Source organism: Eulemur rufifrons, chromosome 1 (genome assembly GCF_041146395.1).
Source record: "Eulemur rufifrons isolate Redbay chromosome 1, OSU_ERuf_1, whole genome shotgun sequence".
Lineage (NCBI taxonomy): Eukaryota > Metazoa > Chordata > Mammalia > Primates > Lemuridae > Eulemur > Eulemur rufifrons.
In genome coordinates this window covers 78,686,950-78,713,645 of record NC_090983.1, presented here as the reverse complement: position 1 = coordinate 78,713,645, position 26,696 = coordinate 78,686,950, and the positions used below count along the sequence as shown (strand labels likewise).

At 36.4% G+C, this 26,696-nt stretch overlaps 1 protein-coding gene across 1 annotated transcript in view; it reads left to right on the top strand.

The window, feature by feature from the left end:
- ARHGAP15 (Rho GTPase activating protein 15) overlaps positions 1-26,696 on the top strand; it is a 565,257-nt gene that overhangs the window by 303,362 nt on the left and 235,199 nt on the right. Inside the window, exon 8 of the mRNA XM_069473002.1 lies at positions 12,060-12,182. Coding sequence (XP_069329103.1) covers positions 12,060-12,182 — 123 coding nt within the window. The remainder of the gene's footprint in view (positions 1-12,059; positions 12,183-26,696) is intronic.

Below are 26,696 nucleotides of genomic sequence, written 5' to 3'. Positions count from 1 at the left end.
GAAAGTATATCCCACAAGCACTCTTCTCAGTGACATCTGCATCTGGAGGGTTGTCCTGGCATTTGGCAACAGAATCCTCTCCCCTCCGGGGAAAGGGTAGGCTCAAAACCCCAAATAATAATAATCTATTACAGATTTCAGGTTACCGAAAGTTAGAGAAAAGGATAATAGCAAAACACTGAGCATTGCTACATGTCAAAAGGAAGGCTACTGTAATTTCTCCCCTTGGGGCATGTATTTTTCATATTATTATGCATAATTATGCATATAAATTTAAATATATTTCCATATCATATTCAAAACTCCCCTATTCTAAATATGTAGAATAAAACAGAATTAATTGATGGCAATTACTGCATTTAAATTCAAATCTAAAATTCCTGGTTACTGGAAGAATTGGGCCAGTAGTGGGCGCCTAGAGCAACAGAACTGGCTCTCCTGGAACATTCTTCTGGATTTAGGAATAGTTTTTCTAATAAAATTAAATGTGTGCTTAAAAAAGCATAAAGATGTGCTGAAAAACACCCAGAAATGGTGGTTAAGAAGTTTGGATGGAACCTTCACTCTGCTCTTATTCTGTGGTCTTGAGCGAGTGACTTAAACAATTTGGGTGTCTTTTTCCTCATGTCAAAAGCTAGGAGCGTTCACTCTATGTTCTCTGAAGTTCCCTTCAGATTTAATATTTCATGTTTCCGAGACTCCAACATGAACTGTGCCCAAAAATGGGGTTATCTGATGGTCAAAAACCAGAAAAAAAAAGCTTGGGAATTTGATTACAATTAACTCATTTAGGAAAAGAAATAAAATATTTGGGATAACACTTGGGTTTTTGGCAGTAAGTAAAATCTCCCATCACAATTTTTTAATGGAAGGAAGAGTTAATCTGAAGGGGAAGCTGGAAAGCAGAAAGCAGTTCCATTTGTCACACACATGGTTACCACCGTCACCAGACAGGACCACAGAGGGATTTCAAAATGGACAACAAATACAACAGCCTATATCCACACGACATCAAGTGTCAGAATGGTGTGGATCTTTCTGGGTCTTTTCCTAGTTTTTTCTCCTTCTTTAGAAATGTGTGTTATGAATTATGATTATTGCAATAGAGCCAAGTATTCACCGGGCTCCAGCTAGATCTTTGTTTAGTGAGCATAAGCTCCCTGCCAGCTGCAAACTGCAGCTGTCTGTCAGCGTTTGTGAGGACAAACCGCCTCACTATCCCTGATCACTTAGCCGTAGACTGCATACTGTGTCCTCAGATCTGCTCAGCGCACCCTTTGCATTTTCATTACGCTTCCTGCGGGGGAGGGTATCAGTGCTTTGCATGCATATTTCGGGGCAAATAGCTTGAAGCTTATGTCAAAATGATGCTTTTAATAGAGGGTTCTGTCCCAGCAAAACTATTTTGTGAGAGACTCACTGACTCTGGCCTGACATTTCCTGATCTCTAATGTCCCGAAAAAGGCAGGGGAGGCTACCACTCTGACAACCAACTGTTCCTCAGGACAGAGGGAGCCCTGCATAGAGTGCCAAGAATATGGGCCCAAGGCCAGGAGCCTGTCTCAGAGCTAGGGAATGTGGGGGCCAGAAGGCCACAGCAAAGGGGTGAAGCCAGAGGAAGGGCACGGCCCAGGGTGCTGAGTGCAGCCATTTTCCTGGGCCAGAGCTTGAAGCAGGAGGCAAGACTCAAAGGAATTCTTATTTTGTGACAAAACCTCATCTAGAACGGTCAAGTAAACTCAGAACTCTGAGGCTTAAGAAGGTGCCTTGAAGGAGGATACGTTTTTCTCGACTAGTGTTTGCAAGCCTTCTAAGCAATTATTTTTCTTTATATTTCTAGGCAAGCTTAGAATGGGAGAGAAGCTGGCAGCACTATACCAGATTAAATTAAAGCATTTATAGAGTTTATCAAAAGTCACCCCAGTTTTCATCATCAAAAGTGACTCATGTGAACTAGAAGGATCATTTTAGAGGGGTACTAATTTTAGGAATACCCTGAGAATTACCCTAAGAATGTGGGAATACCCTGCTTTCCCCAGGTGTTTGCATATAGTAAACTCTGAGCTTCTTGAAGGGTAAAAACTAAGACTGAAGGTTCGTAGGGCTCTAGGTCCTCCTGGTACACTGTAGGAATCATGAGCTATGATCAGTTAGTACTTGTGGAAAGGTCTTTTTTGGATTTTGTTTAATAATAGTATTTTCAAGTAAAAAAAATAAATCTGAATTCTTCCTACTCATGGGGGTATTGTGAGAACTCCTCTTTGTTTTGTAAGAGTATTGTTTCAGTAAGAAATGTGCCTTCTTGGGAAGAAAGGCACAAAACAAATTCAAATTCATTAATAATGAAACTGTACAATATGTAGCATATGCTCAAAGTTGGCCCAAGTCACTCAATGGAGAAAACATTCTAAGGTTTGCTAAAAGATACGTTCCTCTGCGTATGTGTGTGTGTGTGTGTGTGTGTGTTTATGTGTATGTGTGCATGTGTGTAGAGCTGTGTCTGTTTATGGGCAGGAGAGCACTGCCCCAACATAAACACTTCCTTTCCCACAACTTAAACGTATACACAATACTTAAAATAGTTTCTTTCAGGGGTAGAAACCATGAGAGTCACAGTGTCATAACAAATAGCAAAGCTCCGTTAGTCCATGATCTTTCCTTATTTGAGAGGATTGTAAAATAAAAACAAAGATTCTGCAAGGAATCAATATTTTCTGAAGAAATAGCAACTTCCAGTACAAGAGTATTTGGATTGCTAAGTACCTTCACTTGCCTCTGTATTGCCGTTTGCTGCTTCGTTCATTGTGAAACCTTTTTGCTGGATGTGTTACATGCAATGAGCTTGGGTGTTATAATAAACAGAGAGGAAGGCTGCAATAATGTATTTCAGTTAGGAAGAAGCACTTGAAAGAAATTGGTTTTGCTATACACATGATGTGAGCCAATCAATAGTGGTTTAGTCTGACAAGCCCTGTCAATATCCATTGTCACAGTTCAGAAAGTCGTTAATGGATAGTTCTTCAAAACCCAATGATTTTAACACATGTTCAAAGTCTTGAAATACACTCTACCTGGCAGAAATTAATCACAGGTAACTCTTGGGATTGTACACAGGAATGTTTTTTAATGGAGAGCCAAATAACTGTGTGCGTGTAAGTGTGTGTGTGTGTGTGTGTGTGTGTATGCAACAGCTAAGAACATAATAGAATACCAGATACATAGTGAATGCTCAGTAAATGTTGAAAAAATGACAAGCACTGGGATGGAGGGAGAGTAGGCTACTTTTTCTAATACCTGCTCTGTTTCCTTACTAATTATTACAGCAGTGATGATGATATAGGACGCCTATCATAATCTTAAGATCAATAATTATTGCCATTTATTGTATATGTATCATACATTGGATATTGTGCTGGGTGTTTTGCATCTATCAGGGGATTTAATTTACATAACAATCCTTGCCATAGATATTATGAGCCCCATTTAACAGATGAGGAAATAGAGGTGCAAAAAGTTTACATAGCTTGAATAAGATACCGTGGTTAAGTGACAGAGCTGAAATTCAAAATCAAAGCCTACAGTATTCTAAAGAGACAGAAAGAATGGTGAGAAAGAAAGCAACACCCTTTTTCTTTTAAGGAATGGCATTAGCAGTTGGAAGGAAGCCTTATAAATGGTTCTTATCAGCTATCTCCCTAAGTGCTGACCCTGAGCTAACTCTTACACTCAGTTCCCCTGAAGCAACCAGGAATAAAACTGAGCTCTGAGATTGTACATAGAGAAAAATGAGATTTTCTGGTTTGTCAGAGAGAATAGCTAAGGAGTTTGTAGAAATCAGTGTGTTCACTTACACTGTTGTGAGCCAAGTGTGCATCTGCAAAAGATTGTGTGATAGCGAAAGTGAAATTGAGAGAGATCCAGCTAAGTTGCTAGCCATTTTTGCCTAAAAGGAAGCCCCAAACCCAGCCTCCATCTCTAATTCTGTATACATTCATGTCTTGCTACATACAGCAATCTAGAGCATGACGAGTGATTCCGCCCCTGTCCAGTGTGCAGCCTTATAGCAGAGTCCGGGTCATGTTTATGGTGGTTACAGCTCTCTACTGCCCAGGTGCCTCCTTCAACCGTTCTGACAGGCAATCCAGACAGTATTCAGCCGTCAGCTCCATGGCTGTGCTGTGATTCACTCATCTCATCTAAGACAACTTGCTTTCCCTGTCAGGTCTACAATGATACATACTACTAACTGTTTCAATAAGCTGTTCATGTAAAGCAGAGACAGGCAGGCCCTTACAGCAGGAATCAGATCCCTGAGTTCTGCCTCTACCGTTTATTTGCTACATGGCTTGACCTCTCTGAACCTCAGATTCCTTATTTGCAAAATGGACAACAATAATGGAGCCTACCACATGGAAAGGTTGTAAAGATTAAATAAGATGTACCGTGCTTAGTAAGTTCCTTATCACATAGCAAGTACCCCTAAAATATTAGTCATTATTAATAATAAATGTGACATTAAGATAATCAGATTGTCTAGCCAAAGTGGAGATTAAGATTGTTTAGAAGAATCTAATATATATATTCTATATTTTTATATAATATATTATATATATATTTAACTTTTCTTATCTAAATAAACACTTTGCTACTTCCTCTTAACTCTTGATTGTTTGGCTTTAAGACATTTCTCAAACTGCCTGTGCCTTTTGTATATATGTTTCTATTCTGGTGCAAATTTTATGTTTGAAAAATTAAGGATACATTATAGCATATTCTTTTCTAAGGACACATTATAGGACACATAGGGCCAGAAGTTGGGAGAGTTAAAGAAAAACCTTCAAAGTTCTCACATGCCCCCCCCCATGCCTGCTGAGAATGCATCTTTGCACACATTTTCTCAAGTGTCCACATACACACATGATGTATAGTGGTAGCTCTCACTATATATGTATACATGGAGAAAGGATTTAAATGCCACTCAATTGAAACACTGCTAAGCATGGTCTCTAGAATCTGCGTCAGTATTTCAGTACTGAAATATCCAATAATCTCAAATATGAATATTATTTCATTCTCCAACTTTACTTTTTTACAGAAATCTAAGTGTTAATTTCCTAGAATCCTGCCATGCTATTTAACCTCTATGGTGGAATTACTATGCCTACAACTCCATCTTGTCGTTTTGTGGTTTTTCTGTTTGTGGACTGATGTTCACATTTATCTGTAAAGCTCGTCTCATTTGATTTGGCTGTGGCCTGTTTTCTATCAGTAGAAGAGAACTCATTCCTGTATTTAATATACAGTCTTTCCTCATGGAAAACATATTTCTACTTAACAGTGCCCTTTGTCTGGATTGATGCCCTATGTTATTTTTTTCTTTTTTTAGTAATTCAGCTTTCAAAATCAGCTACTGCTTTAGTTCAGTAACCACTTACTTTATTAGCAAATTTATCAAAGTTTTGAACAGCTCTCAAGTGACAAAGTTTTACTGACACTATATCAAGTCATAAGAAGCCAAGTTAAAATATATAGTCAATAGAAGAATGTCTTAATGATCTGATTCTTTATATTTTATGCTGTATCTGATTCTGTTTCAGGAAAAATCTCATTGCGTGTCTCTACACACAGCTAGATTTTTGCTATTTAGATATATTTTCTTTTTTTGTTTTTCCAAAAATGTATTAATGGTATTTTTCATAACCTGTGATGATCTTTTTAAACTCTGACACATAAAAAGAAATCAGATAAATCTATGTGGAAGAAAAAATACATGTTGTAATGATATAATCAATATTTTCATTACAGTATTGAAATCATCATTATCCTCATCATCAAAATTATTCATTATGAACTCAAAACTATGCTAAATGCTATAACAAAGAGTTTAAACAAAACACCTTGTCTTACAGTATAGAAATACATTATCAACATAGACATACCTAAGATGTATCATCAGCAAAATAAAAATATTAAGCCTATCTTTGAAAGGACTGAAAAATTTACATTATAGACAGATGAATGTATTAGAGGTAGAAGACATGGGTACATATATTCCTGGGAAAAGTAGCCATGGAATTTTCATATGGTTGAATCATAGTAGATTGCCAGCTCTTTATTGACACTGAAAATGTAAAAATGTAGTTAGCTTTGACTATTTAAACTAGATAATTTAGTCTAAAAGTAGAAGACATTTTCCTTGTATGAATTCTCACTTCTCTTTAAATGGTAGATAGCATGAATATGAATCATTGAATAGATAATGTGTGAATACCCTTCTGTTCTTTTGTCTATTTTATATTTCTACAGTATCTAAGTGGGAATTAAGTGGTTAAAACTAAGCACTGCTGTTTAAAATGCCCTTCATTCCCTCTTTCGATTATTTCCAGATTTAATCATGATTTGTGTTTTGAGTGAGTCACTTAAAGTTTCAATAATTTAGTTTCTCAGGCTGCAAGTTGGGGGTTTGAAATTATGACTTCTATTTACATTGAGCATGTGAAAAAAAAGAGATATTAAATGACCAACAGTACATTAAACCCAAACTTACCCTTTTTGCCCACTCTGACACAGGGAGTTATGTGCAAAGTTCTAGGAGCTCTAAAACCACATGCCGGAGAAGGCAAAACAGTATTTATTACAGCCCCATGAATTAGCACAAGCGTGTATGCCCTGGAAAGGAATCAGGCAGGAGGCTGAAAAGAAATGTAATAATCTTGATTTCTCTTTTCAATCAGTTTTGCATAAGGTGCTCTTATTTAAGTAATCTGGAAAGTGGTAAAACAGGGTAATTCTAAATACAAGAAGATTGTATTGGAAAATATGAGTGGAGACAATTCAGTACTTTGTTATGTAATCCCTGTGATGGTTTGGGAAGTGTTTTGGAATCTCCGGGGATTAAGAGCCTGACATAACCTTATTTTGTCATTTCTTTCTGGATCTCCCTCTCTGGACACCACAGTGTGGTAAGATGATTGTACTAAGCAACTGCTGCCGGCTTTGCCCTGACATCCTCCTGGAATTGAATTGAAGTGTCGGGAGCTCTTAACTGCTAACAAAACTATCTACCTATACCTGATGTTGATCCCTATGTCAAACCTCACCAATAAAGAGAAAACAAGTAGCCTAGAAAGCTGTTTATAATAGCTTTTCTGAAGGATAATGACTCTGCTTTCCTTTAGCAACATTTCTGAAACATTAGTTCTCCCAGCATTTCCAAATTAGAAAAAAGAATAATAATAACAACATGTAATTGTAACATGGGAATACCGCGAGAACAGCAGTTTGGCAGGAAAAGGGGATATTTCAAAATAAGTTCCCCAGCAAGAGAAGTTCTGGCAGATGCACAATTCTGGATCATATTATCCAAATTGTTGGATTCTGGAAGATTTGGGGGTTTTCTTTTGTGGTTCCCATACCCTTAATGGAATGGTAGTAGATGTTTATGGTCCAAAACTGTGTTGCTTCTCCTTCCTATTACTAAAGTGAGAAAGTAAACATAAAAAGGCAAACCATTACATTAAACATTCCTACCCCTAGAAGTGATTTTAACACCATAATAGCTGCGTCAGGTATAAAACTTGTGTTGGAGTAATGCGTATTCTCATCTGTAATGGTATTAACTGAAGATCATCTGAGAAAGCCCAAAATCCTAACATCTTAGAAAGCCCAGGATTCTAACTCTTCTCTGGTCAGAGCAGTTTTAGCACCAATTAAGTCTCTCAACTGGTTAAGAATGGTACTTAAAGCTAATGCCTTTGGCTTGTGTGTGTTGAGACTTAAATTGCACATTGTTATTCAAAATTCTTATTCAAATATTCTATTTGCGCTTGAAAGAAAAGATCACACGTCAATGGAAAAAAGAGGAGAAAACATAAAAGAAGTATAAGTAAATACTGGAACACCTGGAAAGCTAGTACAATTCAAGTTAACTATTCATGGAGGTGAAAATACTAGAATTAAGAGCGATTCCTCTGGTCTCGCATATAAATCAGATTAAATGTTTTAGAGTTTAAACCTGTATCTCTTTCGGCTCTTTTCTTTTTCAAATAAAAAGTTTAAGTGGGAATGGAAAAAAACCTGCTCATTGGCTTAACATAAATCTTTAAACTTTAGGAAGCTTCACCCTCAAAAAGGAGTTGAATCTCTGAGGAAAAAGAAAAGGCTGAATTCTATTTTTCATAAATGATGGATTATTGTACCACACTGTGTATTTTCCAGTAAAGTGTCCTTTTATTTGCACTGTGTGATTACAAGTTTCTAAAAGTATGTGTGGGGTCACTTGGGTGCTGTGGGAAAATGGAAGGAACACTGTTCTGTGAAAATCAGTAGTGAAATCAGAAGCAAACTATGTCCTGATTATCATAGGCATGTGTTTAAATTTGCTTTCCTTAATTGGTTATGTTGTATTTACTTAAAATGAACAATTTGGCAAGTTTTTCTCCCTTGACAACAGAAAAGCGTAAACTGTTTTATAAGTTTGGCTGTTAAAATCAGATTTGTAAACCACAATATTCAAAGACTTTTACTGCTGTTTATAGGGACCCAGTTTTGGACCTTGCTTTATAACCATGCACTTTTTACATTTTTATTTTGTATTCATAGTGCTTTCAAGTTATTTGGTTAATAACAAGTATGCTATATATTATAGTCATCTATTGACTTCAAATTCTGCATAACTCTTCTTAGAACAAAATGAGTGGAATGAATGATGGCACAGGCCTTATAATTTGACATGTCATCTGAGGACAATTATTTATGGCATCAGGAAACGGAAGTTGATGCTCTAGTCTGTCTCCGGGAAAGTCATCATTACAGGCAACTTTTGAGAGTTAGGCTATGTTAAAAACTGTGTAATCATATCCAAGACTGTTAATTTCCCAGTACATATGAGAAGGAAACAAGATAAAGCATTGAAAAGAGTATTTCCATTTTCTTTGGAAAACCAATGCACCTTGCACACATTTCTCACATGTGGAGCCAGATGGTGGTATTGGAAACAATATAATATACATATATATCTCTCTAATTAAGAATACTATCACTAGAATACCTGGGGGGTTCCAAAAAGATATAATTCACTACCTAATTATTTTCATAATCTAGCATTTATACTGTGTGTGTGTCTGGTTTAATTTGCAAAGTACTTTCTAATCATATCATTTTTACTAGTTCCAAATGGCAGAAAATATACCTTGTTTGGCTCTGCCTTTCTTGGCATTTTGTCATGGGAAATGGCAAGGTTTTGCGGTGACACCAGAAATAGAAAATATTACCTTTGGTAACCTGTGAAAATTTAGATTGATTATTCTATTGCATTCCAAAGATAGACCTGAGACTAAAATTGCCCTGAGCAGAGTTATTCTGTAGGATGTTAAGTGTTTCTTCAGCCTCCAACACTAGAACCCGGACCTATGGGACTTGACTATAACTATCAGTTGAAGCAGATCATATACTGCTGGTAGTAACTACAGTGACCGGACCTAGAATGAAAGTTGATAGGATATCATGTAAGCACAGTATGTTGAGATGCTCAGAATTATTCTTCTAGCCATACAATTTTGAACCAATTAATGCCTGATATTCATGATCCTATAAAAGCAAATTTTGCTTGCTTGAGTTCTAAGGGTACTTGTCGTTTCTCCAAAAGGACCTCAGGTCAATCACCCCCCTAGGATACCTTAGTTTCTTGTACTTTTATTATACTCCTTACCATGCTGTTTCATAATTACAGAGGCCATGTGCATTTTATCCACAACAGTTCAATCCAGTACTGCCATGTATGTAATAAGTGGTCAATGTGTGTGTGTGTGTGTGTGTGTGTGTGTGTGTATCAGCTACCAGCACTGTCCAGAAATATAATGTGAGTCATAGATGTAATGTAAAATCTTTTAGTAGCCACATTTTAAAAAGCAAAAATAAACAGGTTTTAATAATATATTAATTTTAATAAGATATTTTGCTTAACCAAAAAAATCCAGAACATTTTAACATATGCCTCAAGCTACATTTCAAGAGTTCAATAGCCCCCAGTGACTAGTGGCTCCCACTTTGATAGCACAGGTCTAAAGCACTGCTTCTCAAATGATCTAAGTTAAGGTACACAGAGAAAATGATAATACTTATACTACCCACTGGGAGAAATGAATAAGACTGCTCACAGGCGAAGAACACGCGGCTCCCCCAGGGGCTCAGGCTGCCCTAGTCCTGGGTAATTAGCCTGAGTGCTCAGGAACTCTGTAACTTTCACACCTGTGTAACCCGTTCTTCCAGGCACCATCAGTGGGAAGCTCTGATCTATAACAGTGAGTCCCAACCATTTCAAACGACAGATCCACTCACCCTCCTCACATGAGAGTCACTGTACTTTTATTACCAATTGATTTAATAAATAGCTGATATTAGCTAGCTAGCTAGATGATAGATATAGACATAGTTAGATGATAAATCAGATATGTATTTTTATATATGCTATTTATAGATAGTTTTTTGCTTTCACAGTTCCTTTACATTTTCTCAGTGTGTGGATAGACTAACTCCTGCCAATAAATGAGAACTTAAGTGGGCCTTATCACTTTTCTAATTAGTTTAAGGCAGTGATTCTCAACAGGGAGCAAGTTTGCATACACCCACCCCCCAGGAACCATTTGGCAATGGCTGGAGACATTTTTTTGATTGTCACAACTGAGGAGCGGGTGCAACTGGAATATTGTGGGTAGAGATCAGGGATGCGGCTCAACATCCTACACAGCCTGCAGAGGACAGGCCGCCACTACAAAGGATTGTCCAGCCTAAAATGTCAGTAATAAAAATGTTGGAAAGTACCAATGCAAGGTAATATAAAGTATTATAATCCTTTTGAGTGACAGACATTGTCTCAATTTAGTAATTTATAGCACTCAGTCCCATGTGATAATCAGAACTTTGAACTTGAAATGTAAAACTCCACCCTTCTCCTGGCTATGAGGCAGGCACGATGTTTTCCTCCTTCTGTCTTTGCCAGCCTTGCACTTCACCTTAACTCCCCATCTTGCTAACTCAAGTTTGCAAGTGCTTTGTGGTTAAGGCGGGGTGGGGTGGGGGGGCAGGACCAGGCGGATTTTTAAAAGCAGATCTACATTTGTTAAAAACAATACCTAATAAAGTGTCCCACGTTCTCACATTACATCACCAATTGGATTAAGACAGCGGAGGGTTCAGTTAAGATCTACATCTTATCTCACAGACACAACAAATCGCCAGGTGTCATTAAAGATAAGACACCTTGAATGTGTTCAGACTCTATGGTTTATGAAACACCAACATAACCTTACGTGTTACGTTCATCACCGAATTCACCTCCTTAAGCCTGGAGCCTGATGATTCGTAGACATTCAGCAAATATTTGTTCAGGAATGAATTTAATGCACACCTAACTCTGAAGGTGAAACTGAGACTAGGAAGCTGAGGAGAAGGGACTGATGGAGACAAGGGAAAAATTTGAGGCAAATTTGTGTTTCTGGATTTCACCTAGAACTGGCGGTAATATACATTTGTAAGGAGAGTAAGAAATATTTGCTGCAGAAAAAGAAATCACTTTGGGTTAACATAAAAAAGAAGCTTGAGAAAATTATTCAAACAAACAAGACCTTCAAAAATGCCTGCATTAGCCAGAGATAGTATATAATCAGACTTAATTGAAATTAACAATGCTAGAGTTTTCCCCCATAATGTAGATGAATTTCTTTTTATTCTGGCCATAATTTTGTGTATAGATACAAATAAGTGGCATTATCCATATAAAGGTTATCATGTTAAATATAAGGGAATGAAAGTGAAAATGTGTTGTGAATATATACAGCTAACCTCATTTTCATTGTACATTCATGTTGCAGCAGGACTAATAATACTTCTCATGTGGGCAAATTTTACTCATATGCCCTGTCTAGACAGAAGAGCCTGAGCTATTATTTCAGGTACTTGTTCCATAACAACTGTTTTCTATTCACATTTGCATAAAGTAATAATCATAAAGAAGAAATTTACTGAAAGCCTCTTCTTCTTTTTTTATTTTTAATCTCCAGTGTTCAGACTGCATCATAGTGCTTCTGATACAAGCGACAAAAACCGTGTTAAAAGCAGATTAAAGAAGTTCATTACCCGAAGACCTTCCCTGAAAACTCTGCAAGAGAAAGGACTTATTAAAGGTACAGAGCATTTATACTTTTACTGTAACTGGATAAATGAATGTACTTCTGTGTCCATAGCTAATCAGCTCTAAAGGAATATTAAAATATTTTATTTTTCTTAGGTTGCATACTAAATTTTCTACTCTGTAACAGAGGAAAAAGTAGTCCAGAAAATAATCCTGAGAAAATAAAAATGATATCATGGAACCATCAAGCAAAATAACTAGTTTTGCCCTCAGAGAATCTGTACTGTACGTTAGGAAGAGAGAACAGATTTCCTGTTGGAATGACCCCATATGTTCCATGTTCCTGGGTAGTCCTAGTTTACACCTGCTGTCCCAGCGTACTTACTAACCCAGCACCTTTCACTCTCAGAAGTGTCCTGATTTGGATAAAAGTTTCTCTGATCACCCTAGTCCGAGTCTCAAGTAAGTGCTAGGAAGAAAGCCTAAGACAAAATAGTGTCATGAAAATTTATGGATATTAAGAACTGGAGGGCCAAAAACTCAAACTAAACTGAAATAACTAGGTACTTTTGCAAATATATCTAAAGTGGGGGATAAACTATTTTAGCCACCAGACTAGAAAAACATGGTCTCTGGCATTAGACTAATTGTAACTCACCATTCACTCATTCTGACCCTGAACAAGTTATGATAATCTCTGAGCCTCAGCATTCTCATGCACATCATTGAGAGGTCATTGAGAGAAATAAATGAGATAACCTATGTAAAGCATTTAACAGAGTTTCTAGAACAAAAGTAATTATTCAGTAAATGCCCTCTGCCATTAATACAACTATTATTCATTATTGTTATCACTGTTAGTGTGTCAGATAGATGAATGGATGGATGGATGGATAGAACCAGTGATATAGTAGATTTCTATAACTGGAAATCACCTTAAAAATCATGTAGGCAAAGTATATTCTTTTTCTAACAATAAAACATGCCTGGAGTTCATTATTCTCCCTAGTTTTCAAATTTTCTAATTTATGGGTATCTTTTGAAAATTAAACATAAGAAAGTATTTGAAAATGAGCTAAAATAAATTTCTAACCCTGAGCAGAAAGCTGAAAGACTAATCCTTATGAAAAGCAAAAGGTGATTTAATATTAATATATAACCATTTCTCAAGAAGAGTGAAAAGCAGATCTTAATATTTTCAGCAATACTTAAAATGACAAGTTGTTTAAATAGTTTACAATAACTATTTGATCTATCAGTTTCAGTCCATTTTGAAACAGTTGAACATATCACAAAAATTAGCTGACACTCTGAACCAATTTTAGAAGGTGAAATTTTAGGAAGCATGTGCACTCGTATCCTAATAGAGTAGAAAAGTCTTAGAATGTAAGCATTTGGGGGTAAAACTAGCACCTGCTTTAAACCAGACTTGCCTCAGACTTTTGCTCTATGAAGAAGTACTTTTCAGCGCCATAGACAGTAACTGACACTCCACAGATTCGACTTCATAGAGTAATATACTAGTACCTTAAATTCTACCTTGAAATTCATCATATAGATTATCATTTTCTTAGAAAGGATTCAGTTGTAGTTTACCTGCCATCCTGAGAAATAGAAAGATTAGCAACCAAACAATCACAGTTTTACATGAGGTTCAAATATTTCATGACTGTGGCAAAATATTAATAAAAGGAGTTTAATTCAGTGGCAGGGTCTGGCTCAAGCAAAACACTAGAGAATTAATTACTACAATGCTCTAGAATTGGTCTCAGAAAGCAACGGAGAAATTGGATGTCTAATGCAGTTTTCATACTGATGCAATGGAACCATTGAACACACTCTGATTCATGCATTTCTTATCTTAGAGCTCCATTAAATTTTCACCATAACTGACCAATGAGTCAGTATTCATTAGTAGAGCTATGGAAAATCTATGTAAAATTCTGATTTGATAAGCTTCCATTGTTGTCTTTGGTAGAATTTTTTCTTCCCCCAAATACAGATCAAGTTAAGCAAATATAGTCACTTCTTGGGCTTGTTTCATTTTTAGCTGTGAACTTTTTTTAAGGCTTTTATTGAGGCTTTTCTTTTTTTCCAACTAAGTAAAAGGCATTAAGCCAATTCTTAAAAATACCTGGCCAGTCAACTTTAGTACTTTGATCTATTATATTATTATATTTAAGGAGAAGACTTAGAAAAAGCAATAAAATCAGTATTTTTAAGCAGTTAAGAAAAATCACATAAAATAAATTAATGATTAATAGTTAAATGGTTAATTTCTCCCAGCAAAATGACTGAATTCTTTCAAAGGGAAGAATTATTTAGACAGAGGGATAATGGCCTTTAAAATTGTTCTGCAGTGCATTGGGCCAAAGAATCTGTATTATAGCCTTTAAACTGTCTAATCTTCCAGATCTGCACAAAAGGCCTCCATTACCAAGGTTTAGGAAAGCTTGGCAGTTTGGGCCTTCCAATTGTGCTTCCTGAGATCTGGGAGGGGTTCTGCAAGGCCAGAGCCACTTTTCGAGAAAGTGTTTACTCTTTCATGTAAAGTTACCAACAGGTTGAGAAGGCTGAGCTTTGAATTCAGCCAGCCTTTATGGAGCACCACCGTGGGGGCAGGAAGGGCTGTGCTGTATTGACTTTATAACACCTTTCAATGTAATGTCTACAAAGAACTTTATGTGAAAAGAGCATTGCCCCACTGTCCTGCAGTCTACACTCAATCACAAACCCTTTCTTCAAAACCTGTGTTTTGGGCCCGTCGAGACCTGCCCAATACATGATTTCATTGGCCAGATTCTAGACCTGGAAACAATCACTTGATGGAGCTGTGCTTTCTAATTTCTTTAATATGATTAATGAGAAGGGTACATTGTGATGCCAGGAAAAAGAAGGGCCAACAGACAATTCTGAATGACTGTTCAAAGGAAAGAAATCTTAATAGCTCAGGTGGGTGTCACAGGCACTGTGCCATTGCAATGGTAGCTTCTGAAAAGCTCTCCAAGTGCATTCCTATTTGCCAAGGGAACGGTGAGCCCTTTTTAAATGTATGAGTTTATTACATTGAGAATCTCACTGGAAACAACACTTGAATCAGTTTAATATGTAAATTATAGGCAAAAGGGCACATTTTAGGGTGGTAGGTGTGTTTGTACATATCCTCTGCTTTTGGAACTGAAGTAATAGCTCTTTAGTTACAGTCAAACTACCTTATGTAATCTTTCAAATAACAGCATTGACATACAAGAATAAAAAATACAGTTTCTAGGAAAGATAATTTTTTTTTGACTTTTTAGGAGTAACTAGTATTTTCTTATATCAAAATAATAGACTCAGAGAGGATTGTGTGTTTAGAAAACGGTTTCATTTATCCTAATATGGACAAAACCATACTGGAAGGCATTAGTAGAAACTGAAATTAATGTTATGGTGCTTCTACTTTTTAATCATTATATTATAAACAATCTTTTTAGAGATTTAATAGTACACCTCAAGGGTTTATGATGAAAAGCAGTGTTTCCCAGCCTCATCCCAATTTCCCAGTTTCGCTCCATAGGGGGCACCACTTTAAGTGGTTTCTATTTATTGTTCTTTAGAGATTGCTTCCATATCGATATCCTTGTTATTCTGACCTGACCAGGGTGCAGGTCATTTGTCTGCTTGTTTTTGTCAGTATCTTCTTTATCTTCAATGTTGTAGTGTCTTTCTTTATCAATCCTAGATATTACCCTAGATTTCTGCTGTAGTAGGCATGAATTTTACTCAATCACACCAAGCCTAATCTACCTGGGCCTTCTCCTCCACATATACTCATGGTCAAATGCAACTGGTCTCACAGTGTCCGTTAACTTTCTACACAACTCGCAACATACCTACATCTCTACCTATCACTTCATTAACCCTAGAAAATTGAGATGTAAGCCTCCATTAGTAAGATGAGGAATGTAGTGCCCCTTAGCCTCTTGTCTCCTCTGCCTGTTCTACTGTACTTATACACCATACAAATTCATGTTATTAAAGCAGTCCTCAACCTTTTTGGCATCAGGGACTGTTTCATGGACTACAATTTTTCCACAGACTTGGGGGTATGGGGGAGAGATGGTTTCGGGATGATTCAAGCACATTATGATTATTGTGCACTTTATTTCTAACATTATTACATTTTAATATATAATGAAATAGTTATACAATTGACCATAATGCAGACTCAGTGGGAGCCCTGAGCTTGTTTTCCTGCAACTAATGCTGCCGCTGATCTGATGGGAGGCAGAGCTCAGGTGATGATGCAAGCGATGGGGAGCAGCTGTAAATACAGATGAAGCTTCACTCCCTTGCCAGCCACTTACCTCCTGCTGCATGGCCTAGTTCCTAACAGGCCATGGATCACCAGTACCAGTCCATGGCCTTGGGGGTGGGGACTGCAGATTTTACCTGTTTCTATAATTATGGCATATTTATAAGTTAATTCTAAAAGTTAAAAATAAAAAAGCAACAGCCATACTATTATGCTTACATAAGGTTGTTTACTGCAGTACCAAGTATTAGACTTCATTTTCTATTATAATATCATAACCCCTGTGATTCTCAAAAGGTAATGCCCCTGATTATGGTACAAAAATACTCCTATCTTTTACATTTGAGGATTATATTGATAATTTTATGCTGTTTCACACCCATCTCCATATTTTTTTCCATTTTATGGATCTAAATGTGAAAAAAAAAAATCAGTTTTAATTTAATCATGTAAATATCACAGAATTTTGACAAGTCATATGCCAGATTGTGTTGACATATCCATGGGTTGGATGCTATGACTTAATGGGCCACACAAGCTATAATATTCTTGATTTCAAAGCTTATGCTCCATAATTTTCTTATAATCATGGTGTCATTTAGTTTGACTTATTTTTTTGATTGTGAATTTCTTGTACAGAATCCCCTCTCCCGAGAGTTTCATTTCTTCTTGCTTTCGGGGCCTTTATGTCACCATATGTTTTCATCCCCCCAAACTGTCTATATATTCTTGTCTGCCATCCCCTGCTTTTTCCCCCTGATTATCTTCTTCTAAAACCCTTCCATCCTCTTACACCAATTTGGACTGGTTGCTTTCCAGATTTCCTACCCTTGTGATTTCCTTTCACTGCTCTTCTGAGCTGTATCCACTGTCTTCTGGCCCTCACCCCTTTTCTTTCTTGCTCTCATCCCTTCTATTACTATGTAACAGCTTCCATTAACTCATTTGGAAAACATGAGTCCTTGGCTGCCCCAAAATACCTTCAGTATGCCCATACACTTGATCAATAGTTTAGTTGGGTATAAAGTTCCATTGCTTCTAGAATACACAGTTACAATTTCCACTCTTAAAATTGTTTCACTCTTATAATTATTACTTTGAGTTTCTCTCTCAAAGTCGTTGGGTCTTGTGGTCTTTATTTTGAGATTCTGTAATCAAGATAAAGTACATAGTTGACAGAATTTTTAAAATTTATTCTGCTCAGTACTTAATTTCAAGAATTATGACTATCTTTAGCACTGGAATTTTTTTCTCCTTGTTATTACATTGATGCTTTTCAACCACATGTTTCTCTATGTCCTCTTTTGAGATCTTTATTATGTGAATATTAGATCATATGGATTGATCGTTTCATTCAATCTTATTTTTTCTCATATTTGGAACAAATTCTCAGTTTTATCTCCTAATCATTATATTAATTTAGCAATCATATGTGCAGTTTTCTGGACTTATTTCTTATTCTGTTTGTTCCTCTTTGCATATCTCATTCTTTCACATACCATGAAAACAAAAATTTTGTTGACCACTCTACTCCTATACCTAATAATGAGGATCGCACATACCACCCAATAAATATTTGGTAATTGAATAAGTGGGAAAAGAATAGATATCTTTGATATCTTTTTTTAACTTATCTGAGGACATAAATTTGTTGTTTTGCTTTGGAGTTTTGTTTTTATTTTTTATTTTAAAATGTTCTCTTCTTTGCATCATGAATTTCATCTAGGGTTCTTTTCATTTATTTGTCTCATTTATTTTTATAAACTTATTGACTTTGCTCAGATATCTGGTGGGTAATGGTTGTCCATTCCTATTAAAGAATGAGTCTCCACAAAAGACTGGAAGGGGTGAGGAACCTGTGGCCTCAAGACCACATGTCCTCCATATCCGCAAGTGTGGCGCCTTGACCATATCCTGAATTTGGATTCAGTCAAAGGCTGTACTCAAGGATCCTCAAGAGCTTGTCATGGGTAGAGCTTGTCAATGATATGGTTTTTGCTTTTGGGTGATCTGTCAGGGGCTCCCACACTGCCTCAGATATGGTATATTTCCAAAGGACACAGAATACCTTTAATACTCCTGATAAACTGAATCAGTCTTAATCGTGATAGAACATTTTTCAACTCTGTTTTATAATTAAGGAAATTGAGGAGGAAAATATTATATTTTGGTTTATTTGAAAGTATAGCAGATTTAAATTTGACCAAGCCAAGCTTATAGCTGGATTTTGCCACTTGCCAGCTATTAACTTAATATCTGGCTTTTGGCTTCCTACTCTATGCAATTTACTTCAAAATTTAAATTAAATGATATATGGAAAGAACTTTGCACAGTGCCCAGCTTGCCATTGCCATTCAAAAACTGTTTTCTTGCTTTGTTTTTTGATTCTTCCTTTTTTCCTTTCTTTTTTCCTTCCTTTCATCTTTCCTGTCTTCCTCTCATCTTTCTTTCGTTCCTTCCTTCCCCTCTTCCTTCCTCCCTTCCCTTCTTCCTTCCTTAGGTTCATGGAGCAAATTATGACCAAGATGGCCCTAGGAAACATTTCTCCCAAGTATTTGTTTAAAGTTTGAAAAATCAATACAGCTAGGAAAGGCAGTAGTAATTCACTTATTTCAAGAAAAGTACATTGATAATTTGGGCTTGTCTTATATTTCTCCTTTTGGTAATTTTAATCATTGTACTCTTTTTACATCAATGGGCATGAGCTCATTTTTCTTTCTTAACTGCATCCACTTACGTAGTGTCATCTAACTGCTGAAACAGTTAAGTAATTATCCACACAGACACAACTAATTGTTTAAGGTGTCTGTCATAAAAGAAAATAATGTCTTTGAAAAATTATAGTACTTTTGTAAAATATGTCAATTATATTGAGAAGAAAAGAAAGATTTGCCATTCAAATTGCAGATATAAGCTATCAGCCCTAGACTTTCTATAACAGTCATGTTTACGAATGGCAAAATCATTGAGTTAAGAGAAAACTATTTTTAAACAATTTGTTAGAACTTATATATGACAGAGTAATCTAATTGTCACACTGTTAATTTAAGCAAAACATATATGAGCAACACTGCAATATAGCTTTGAGTAGAGACATGCTCCAACATTGCCACTTTATCAGTGTTAGTCTGAGAATAATTATATTTGAATTTATATACTAGGGCATGGGTCTATCATTGCTTGGGCCTGAAATACTCTCACAACTTCCACAATATGCACTAATGTGCTTAAAAATATCTTATAAATCTTCTTTTCTTTAAACTTCTTTACGGTTCTTAATTGAACTGTGATCTTTACGTGTGAGCTATGTCATGATTTAATATTAGCCAAAATTAATAGCCAACCTTAAGCTTCTTTATCTTGGCCTACAAGCTTCCTGGTTCTTTTGCATTTATAGTTCCCAGGCAGTTTCTGTTATTTAAAGGCCCCTGGGAGCAAATGTGTTGGTAATAGAGCACCACATAGCTAGCTTTTGTTCAATAATAAAATACAGGTCACCATGAGAGAGGGAGAAATGTTGGGAAAAAAGTGCACCTGGGTAGCAGGTTAAGCTCATGTCTTTTAAAAGCCTGTTATCCAAGGAGGAAACAATCCAGGCCTTATGAGATATTAAAAGCAGAATAGCTTTGGAGAAACAAGAGAAAATGAGGTCCAGAAATGGGAATAAATTAGGTAAAGGAAAAAAGAATGAGCCAGAATGATAAATTGGTTTCCCTATAGTTCCAGAATTTACTTTCTTATGAGGAGAGACATTTTTATACTGACATTAGTAAAAATGTAGTATTATTTGAGATGGTGACTTACATACTTTTGATTTTTTTGTATGTACAAAATGGTTTTACCAGCGAATTCCTGATATGTACCCTACTATGTGTATTAGCAAATGATAATAATTCTCCTTTTCTTCGTTTAAATTACATTTCTTTCACATCAAGTCAAGTCCTTAAGATTTTTCCCTGTTCTCAAGTGCCAGATAGTATCAGGCTTTAGCAATAAAACTGACTGGATGTCTAGGAATAGTCATGCTAAATGATGCGAATAGAAAATGAATAAGACCCAGTTGATTCAAAACCAGCGTATTGGCATTTTGTTTTTAGTCAATGGCCTCTAAAACCCATACTAATTTTTGCCCTGGTAGTAGATGCCAATTTTATTTATTCCTTGGACTATCTTTAAAATATTGCCCAGAGTTTTTGGCATGCCCTGCATGGTCAGTCAAATCCTGGTGCCAGTTCAAAATATAGTATTTAAGCCTTCCAGTTTGAGGACTGACAACTTTCCATAAAATAAGACAAAATAGAGCTTACATACCCATAAGGAAGCAGTAAGAGGGAGAGGCAGGCTTTGTTTCATCTTGTGAATCTATACCACATTTTAAACATACCCTGTACTCTAACTCAAATCTTGTGTATGTGCCTAGATTGTAAAAAAGATACAAAACCTCCCCTTCCACCCCTGACATTGCACCAGCCAAAGTTGATATGCTCTCAAAGCATATCCTCAACTAGTAGCAGATGACCAAAAGTCAGGCTAACGTGATACTTCCTTCTTGTGTCAGAAGGCTGATGCCCTCTGGAGAGATGGCCCATGACCATTTCAGTCCTCTAATCACATACTAAATCTCTCCTCCATGAAACCACCTGACGAGAAGAAAAAGATGCAGGGCCCTTGTCAGTGTTCAAAAGAATCCCCTGTTTTAAAGGTTAGCATTTATTATTGATACCCTGCTGTTCTCCAGCTGGTGTTCTCGTACTGCATAGTTCCCTCATGACTCCTAAAGCCAGCTTCACAGGCAGTGGAAGATTCTTCAGCTTAGTTCTTGTTAGCTTTTCAGAGCCTCCATAGACCTACGAACCGTATCCAAAGCCAGTGCTAGATACTGGCTTTCTCCTTTGTAATTTTTATAATTCTGCAGCTCACACAAAGTGCTAGATGGTGATTTCATTTTGGGGCCAAGTGGATAATTGAAGGAGAAAAAAGCAGAATTTCACCCTGACCTGGAGGTTCATAGTTTGAGCAAATGCATAAATAAATGCTTTTTATGCAATGAGACAAGTTCAATTTTCTATGGCATTCGAGAAAGGAGGTCCCACTCCTTCCTTACTCATGATATGAATGGGATTTCAGAGTCTGCATTATGTGTATGTTGAGTTTGTCTCTAAAGACAGTACATATCAGAGCTCACACAACCAGTATCTCCACATCAGGGACCACATTCAGCAGATGTGCTAGACCCCTACAGGCAAAGGAAATTAATAATACCAACAATTCATGCTGACGTATCTTAAGATTAAGAGAGTGCTCTTTTATTTCCTTTAGCATCACTGACAGTTTGGCCTACAAATCTTTTTTTCTCCAAATTCATGTCTATTATAAATCAACAATATTCCACAAATTTCCAAGATTAAGAAAAAAAACTTGTATTATTTTATTGGGAGGGGGCAATTTTTGTTCAACATAAAAAATATCTCCCTTTTGACTTGTTACCCTACCTGATTAGTGATATTTAAAATTAACCAGCCTCTGTAAAATTTAGCCATCAGGAAAATAACTCCGTGTTGCAAAAGTGCTATTTCTGCATTTTCTATTTTTCTCTGTGGGAGGGAGGAAAGAGGCCTTATCAGAATTTGGATAGTCATAATTGGTGGTCTGTCAGTGTTAGTCAACTTGCAATATGGAGAGGTATATCTCCCAGCTTTTCTTTGAAATTTTCTATATTGCTCTAAGTGTGTTTTATCAAAGCATTTTCTGGGGCAACAGATCTGAAAACATAAACTTTATGTAGCATTGCTCCTCCTTAGATATTTCCCTTTAAGATGTCTTTTCTTTTTGAAGATAAAATAAAAGTGCATAAAAGAGTTCTGGGAATAGGCAGCTATATGTCATAAACACCCTTCACTCCCCCTTACCCAGAGCTCCCATCCCCCAGAATTTGGAAACGATTTGATTGAAGTGATGACTGCCTTGATCTTGTTTGAATATTCCTTCTTCATTGTCTTCTCTCTATGGGAGGCAATAACCCTGTCACAGAGTCATTCCTGGAAGGGAAAGAGGTATTTCTAGTGACCATATTTTCCAAACACAAATTGAGACACATGGCCTGACCATGACATAATATTTGAAGTAGGGACTGTGCTCAAAGATCCAGAACATATGGTTGAAAGAGTTTTCTTATAAAAAGCAATTTAAGACACTTTCTAGATTCATATTCACAAAACCCACATTCCCCCGTCCTTTCTATTCTCATTAAAAAATATTACCCACACGTCGGAAGACTGACCAGTTTTCCCTCAAACTTATTTTTTGGCCAGCTCAAGAACCACCCTGTTGACTAGAAAGTTAAACACACAGCCATCAAGGAAGAAATGCAAACCAGACTGCCAAACATATTATGAATATATTGCTCTTCTTAAAAATGCTAGTTGGTTTTTCATACTGGGGTATTGACTAACTGTCTGTGTTTGATGTATGGTTTACCAGCCTGATGTCGACTTATGGTTAGAGCTTAACTTGTTAGTTCTGCTTTTGCAGCCAATTCAGAATAACTACAGATGCCTCGAGATATTAAAATTGACTGCTCAAATGGACTCAGTGTGGGAGTTTCATTGGTTTTAAATTGATAACAGCTGAAAGAGTGAATGATTAAAGTGTACATGGGCATAAGGACACAGCTCTTTCATAGGAACTCTTGTGAACAGACTTCAGTAGTGTGGGAATTTTTTTCTTTTTCTATTATAGTTATTTCTAAGCAATTGGGTTAAATTTTTAAATTGCACAGGAATATTCAGGTGCCCAGAGAAGAAATAATTCTTGAGAAACTGAGATAAATTTTGATGAAGTGAGTTTCTATTCTGTAGGGAACATTTAAAGTTAAGTAGCATTCCATAAGGTGGTAATTGTGTCTATTTCCCAAGCATTTAAGTTAAGTAAGCTGTGTAGGAAGTATAAACTGTCATAATAGAAGGGTTAGAGTGTTGTGTACATCTCTTTCTTCAACTCGTAAAAACTGAAGCTCCAAAGTGCCTTATCACAGATAAGTCAAACAAAGCCTCTTCTTTGCTTTCTTATTCTCCTAGGGACAGTTATTATTGTTTTCATTATTTAAAAAGATGCTCTGAAGACTTTCTTCTCACACAGGAAAAAAGAACACAAAAGAGAAATAAGAGAACTTTTCTTCCCCTCCTTAAATCAGCAAGACTTATAAAACAGGTTTTATGAAAATTTACTTTCACAACTTAATAGTAGCATAGGGAAAAAGCCCAGTAAAGAAAAGAATTCAGAGAAATTTAAAGAAGTTTATAAAAAAAGAATTATCTGTTTATAATCCAGGCCTTCTTCAACTTCTATTTTTCTAAGAGTTTAGTGCCCTTACTATACATTACTGTGACCTAGCTCTATTCTGTTTTCAGATGTCTCTAGTATAATATTTTACCTTTGATATTTCATTTAAAAATATTATATTAGAAGCACTTTATATAGCTAATCAATAGAGAGCTTCAATCAATAATAATACAGTTAAGTTTGGATTTGTTGACAAAATATGAAGCCAAGTATCATGAACCCATTTCACATATTTATTTTAAAAGGAAAAACTGAATCATTGTGTTTAGCTAGCATATCCCCAAATATGTAGCAAATATCAAGCTAGTTTTAATTACAATTAATGGAATAAGATATTTAGATATATTTGACACTAACATTGGTGGATAGTGTTATGTATGCACAGACATGTAAGAAAATCAAATTATGAAGGATGCTCTGATTTTAAAACAAAATAAGCCATGAATATTCTGGTCAATATAAGAAAATTTGTTATATGTTTACTGCTCAAATTTTGTCTAAAATTGTAACTTGTATACCTGAACCAAATATTAAAGGTGCCTAACTTGATGCCTTCATGAGGCACATCATGGCCATTGAATCATGTTTTTGTTGTGATAGCTTGTGCAGGTAGCCATCTAAGAACCTGCTACAAGGACTGACATTTTCCTGAGATATAATTCCCTTAGAAATGTAGAGCAAAAGAGAGAAATTTTATTCTCTCTCAACAGTTGTTGAGCTCCAATTTTTTAATGATTCTCTTATCTATCCGTATGAGACAGGAGAGAGATTTTAGAGGAGATGTCATCCAAGTTAAACACATGTGAGGGTCATTAACTTGAATATATCACTTCTAACATGTCCCTTTGAACTTGGAACTCAAATTCATAGGAGGAAAAGAAAAGATGGAGCCAGAAGAGGGCTGGCCTCAGTTAACCTCACAATGAGGGAATCTATCACATAACAGGGGCTGAGAAATAAGAAAGCAGATGGTCTACAAATAATATCTTGAGGCTATCTTAATATCTTGAGATTCCAAATACTCTAAATTTCAGAAAAGCCATTAGTCTCCTAGACTCCCTCGTCATTTGTACCACCTTGTGCATTCATTCTCCAAATAGTAAAATACTATGTTTACATCTTTTATAACTTCACATTTCAAATGCACTGGGGCCTTGAGCATGTCACAATTTTTCCATCTGAAAAAAATTAATTAGCATAGGAGACCACTCAATATTATATAAAGAATTTGACAGGACCTCACTTAATGTTTTTTTAGAAACAACTAACATGTCAAAAGAGGAAGTGAGAGCCGGTTTTGGTTATAAATCTGTTCACATAATTACCAGTTGAAGAAGTCATAAACATTTTAGAAAGAAAAGCAAGGTTAGGCCCTCACTTCATCAAAAACAGAATTCCCAACGATGTCAGATACTTCAAATTCTCTAGCTTAAGTTTACTATATTCATGTACACACTTCATGCATATCCCTTTAATCAGAAAGATCATGTATCTGTAGTATGAGTGAATGATCTTGAAGAAAAATAGTATTGGTTGGAAATATACTGTAAAGCACATGAGGAGAGACAATCAGATCTGAATATGAGGTGATATTCAACTCAAGATGGTGCACTGATATGCAGAAAGTCTTCCAAAGGTGGCTGTGTAATGCAGTAATATAAGTATTCCAATGTTGACTGTACCGTTTAGACACTGACTAGACTTTTCCACAGACTAGGGCACTACCTACATATGTGTGCCTGTCTTGTGCTACAACATGGAGGACAGGACGGGAAGCAGAGGCCTGGCCAGGGAACTGTGGCCTCAAAAGGGTTTGATAGGGCAGGAAGTGGATAGTGGGGAAGGCAGGCATCACAACCTTACTCGATCTAGGATCAGAAGGTAGAGAATAAATAGCCCACTGAAGAATGTTTGGGGACATGAGACATGGTATCTGAGGAATTCTGGGAATGGTAGTAAAGACTTTGGGCTCAAGTCTTAGTGGAAAGCAGTTCCCTGTGACAACTCAAAGCCATCTGTTCCTATAAATAATTGTTACGGAGTGAACACTACCCAAAGCCTAGAGGAAGCTTATGTTAGTGGATTCTTTCTGGCCTCCCAGATGCGATTCTCTGAGAAGCTGCCTTGGAAATGTGTGTCGAGCTTTAGTTTCACATGCTGACCTGGATCATAGACATTGATCAGAGATCTGCTGGAAGGAGTCTGCAGTAATCACTTGGGCATACCATCTGGAGGCCAGGAGTGGTCTAGGCAGCTCTGCTGGGGAAGAGTCCAAGCCTGTTGCCCCTATTATAACCAACTAGCCTAGAATAGTAGACTCAATGACCATCTAAGAATATATGTAGTTCATTCTTGGGAGAAAGGGACATGGGAACACAAAGCCTGTACTTAGTTTTATATGATGTTTTAAGTATATAAAGCACACTTGAAATAATTAAACACATGAAAAATTATTTTCCTCTTTGGGCTTGGGTATGTATGATGTAGGTGATACGGTGGTGGTGAAAGACAGGAGTAGTCTAGACTCCTCCTATGTGGTTTGAAAGAGCTATAAGTATTACATTTACTCAGGGAAACAGTGTATTGCAGAACCATACATATCACCAAATTTTGAAGTGGATTTGGAGTCTACCTTGGCTCTGCTACTTACTTGCATTTTGTGAATTTGAGCAAGATGATGAAATTTTGTGTCTTTATACTTTCTAGTTAATACATCTTAGGATTGTTGATATTATATCAAAATCAATCAGCATAGAAAATCATAACTATTGTTATACTCTATCCTAATTCTACTCTTACTATTGCATGTCAGTCCTCCCGATTGCAGAGAACATATTATGAAAATTGCAAAACAGAGAAATTAAGTGGGATATTTGTGACATTGTATTAGTAAAGTCAATATTTTGAATATTCTATGTGCCTACCACT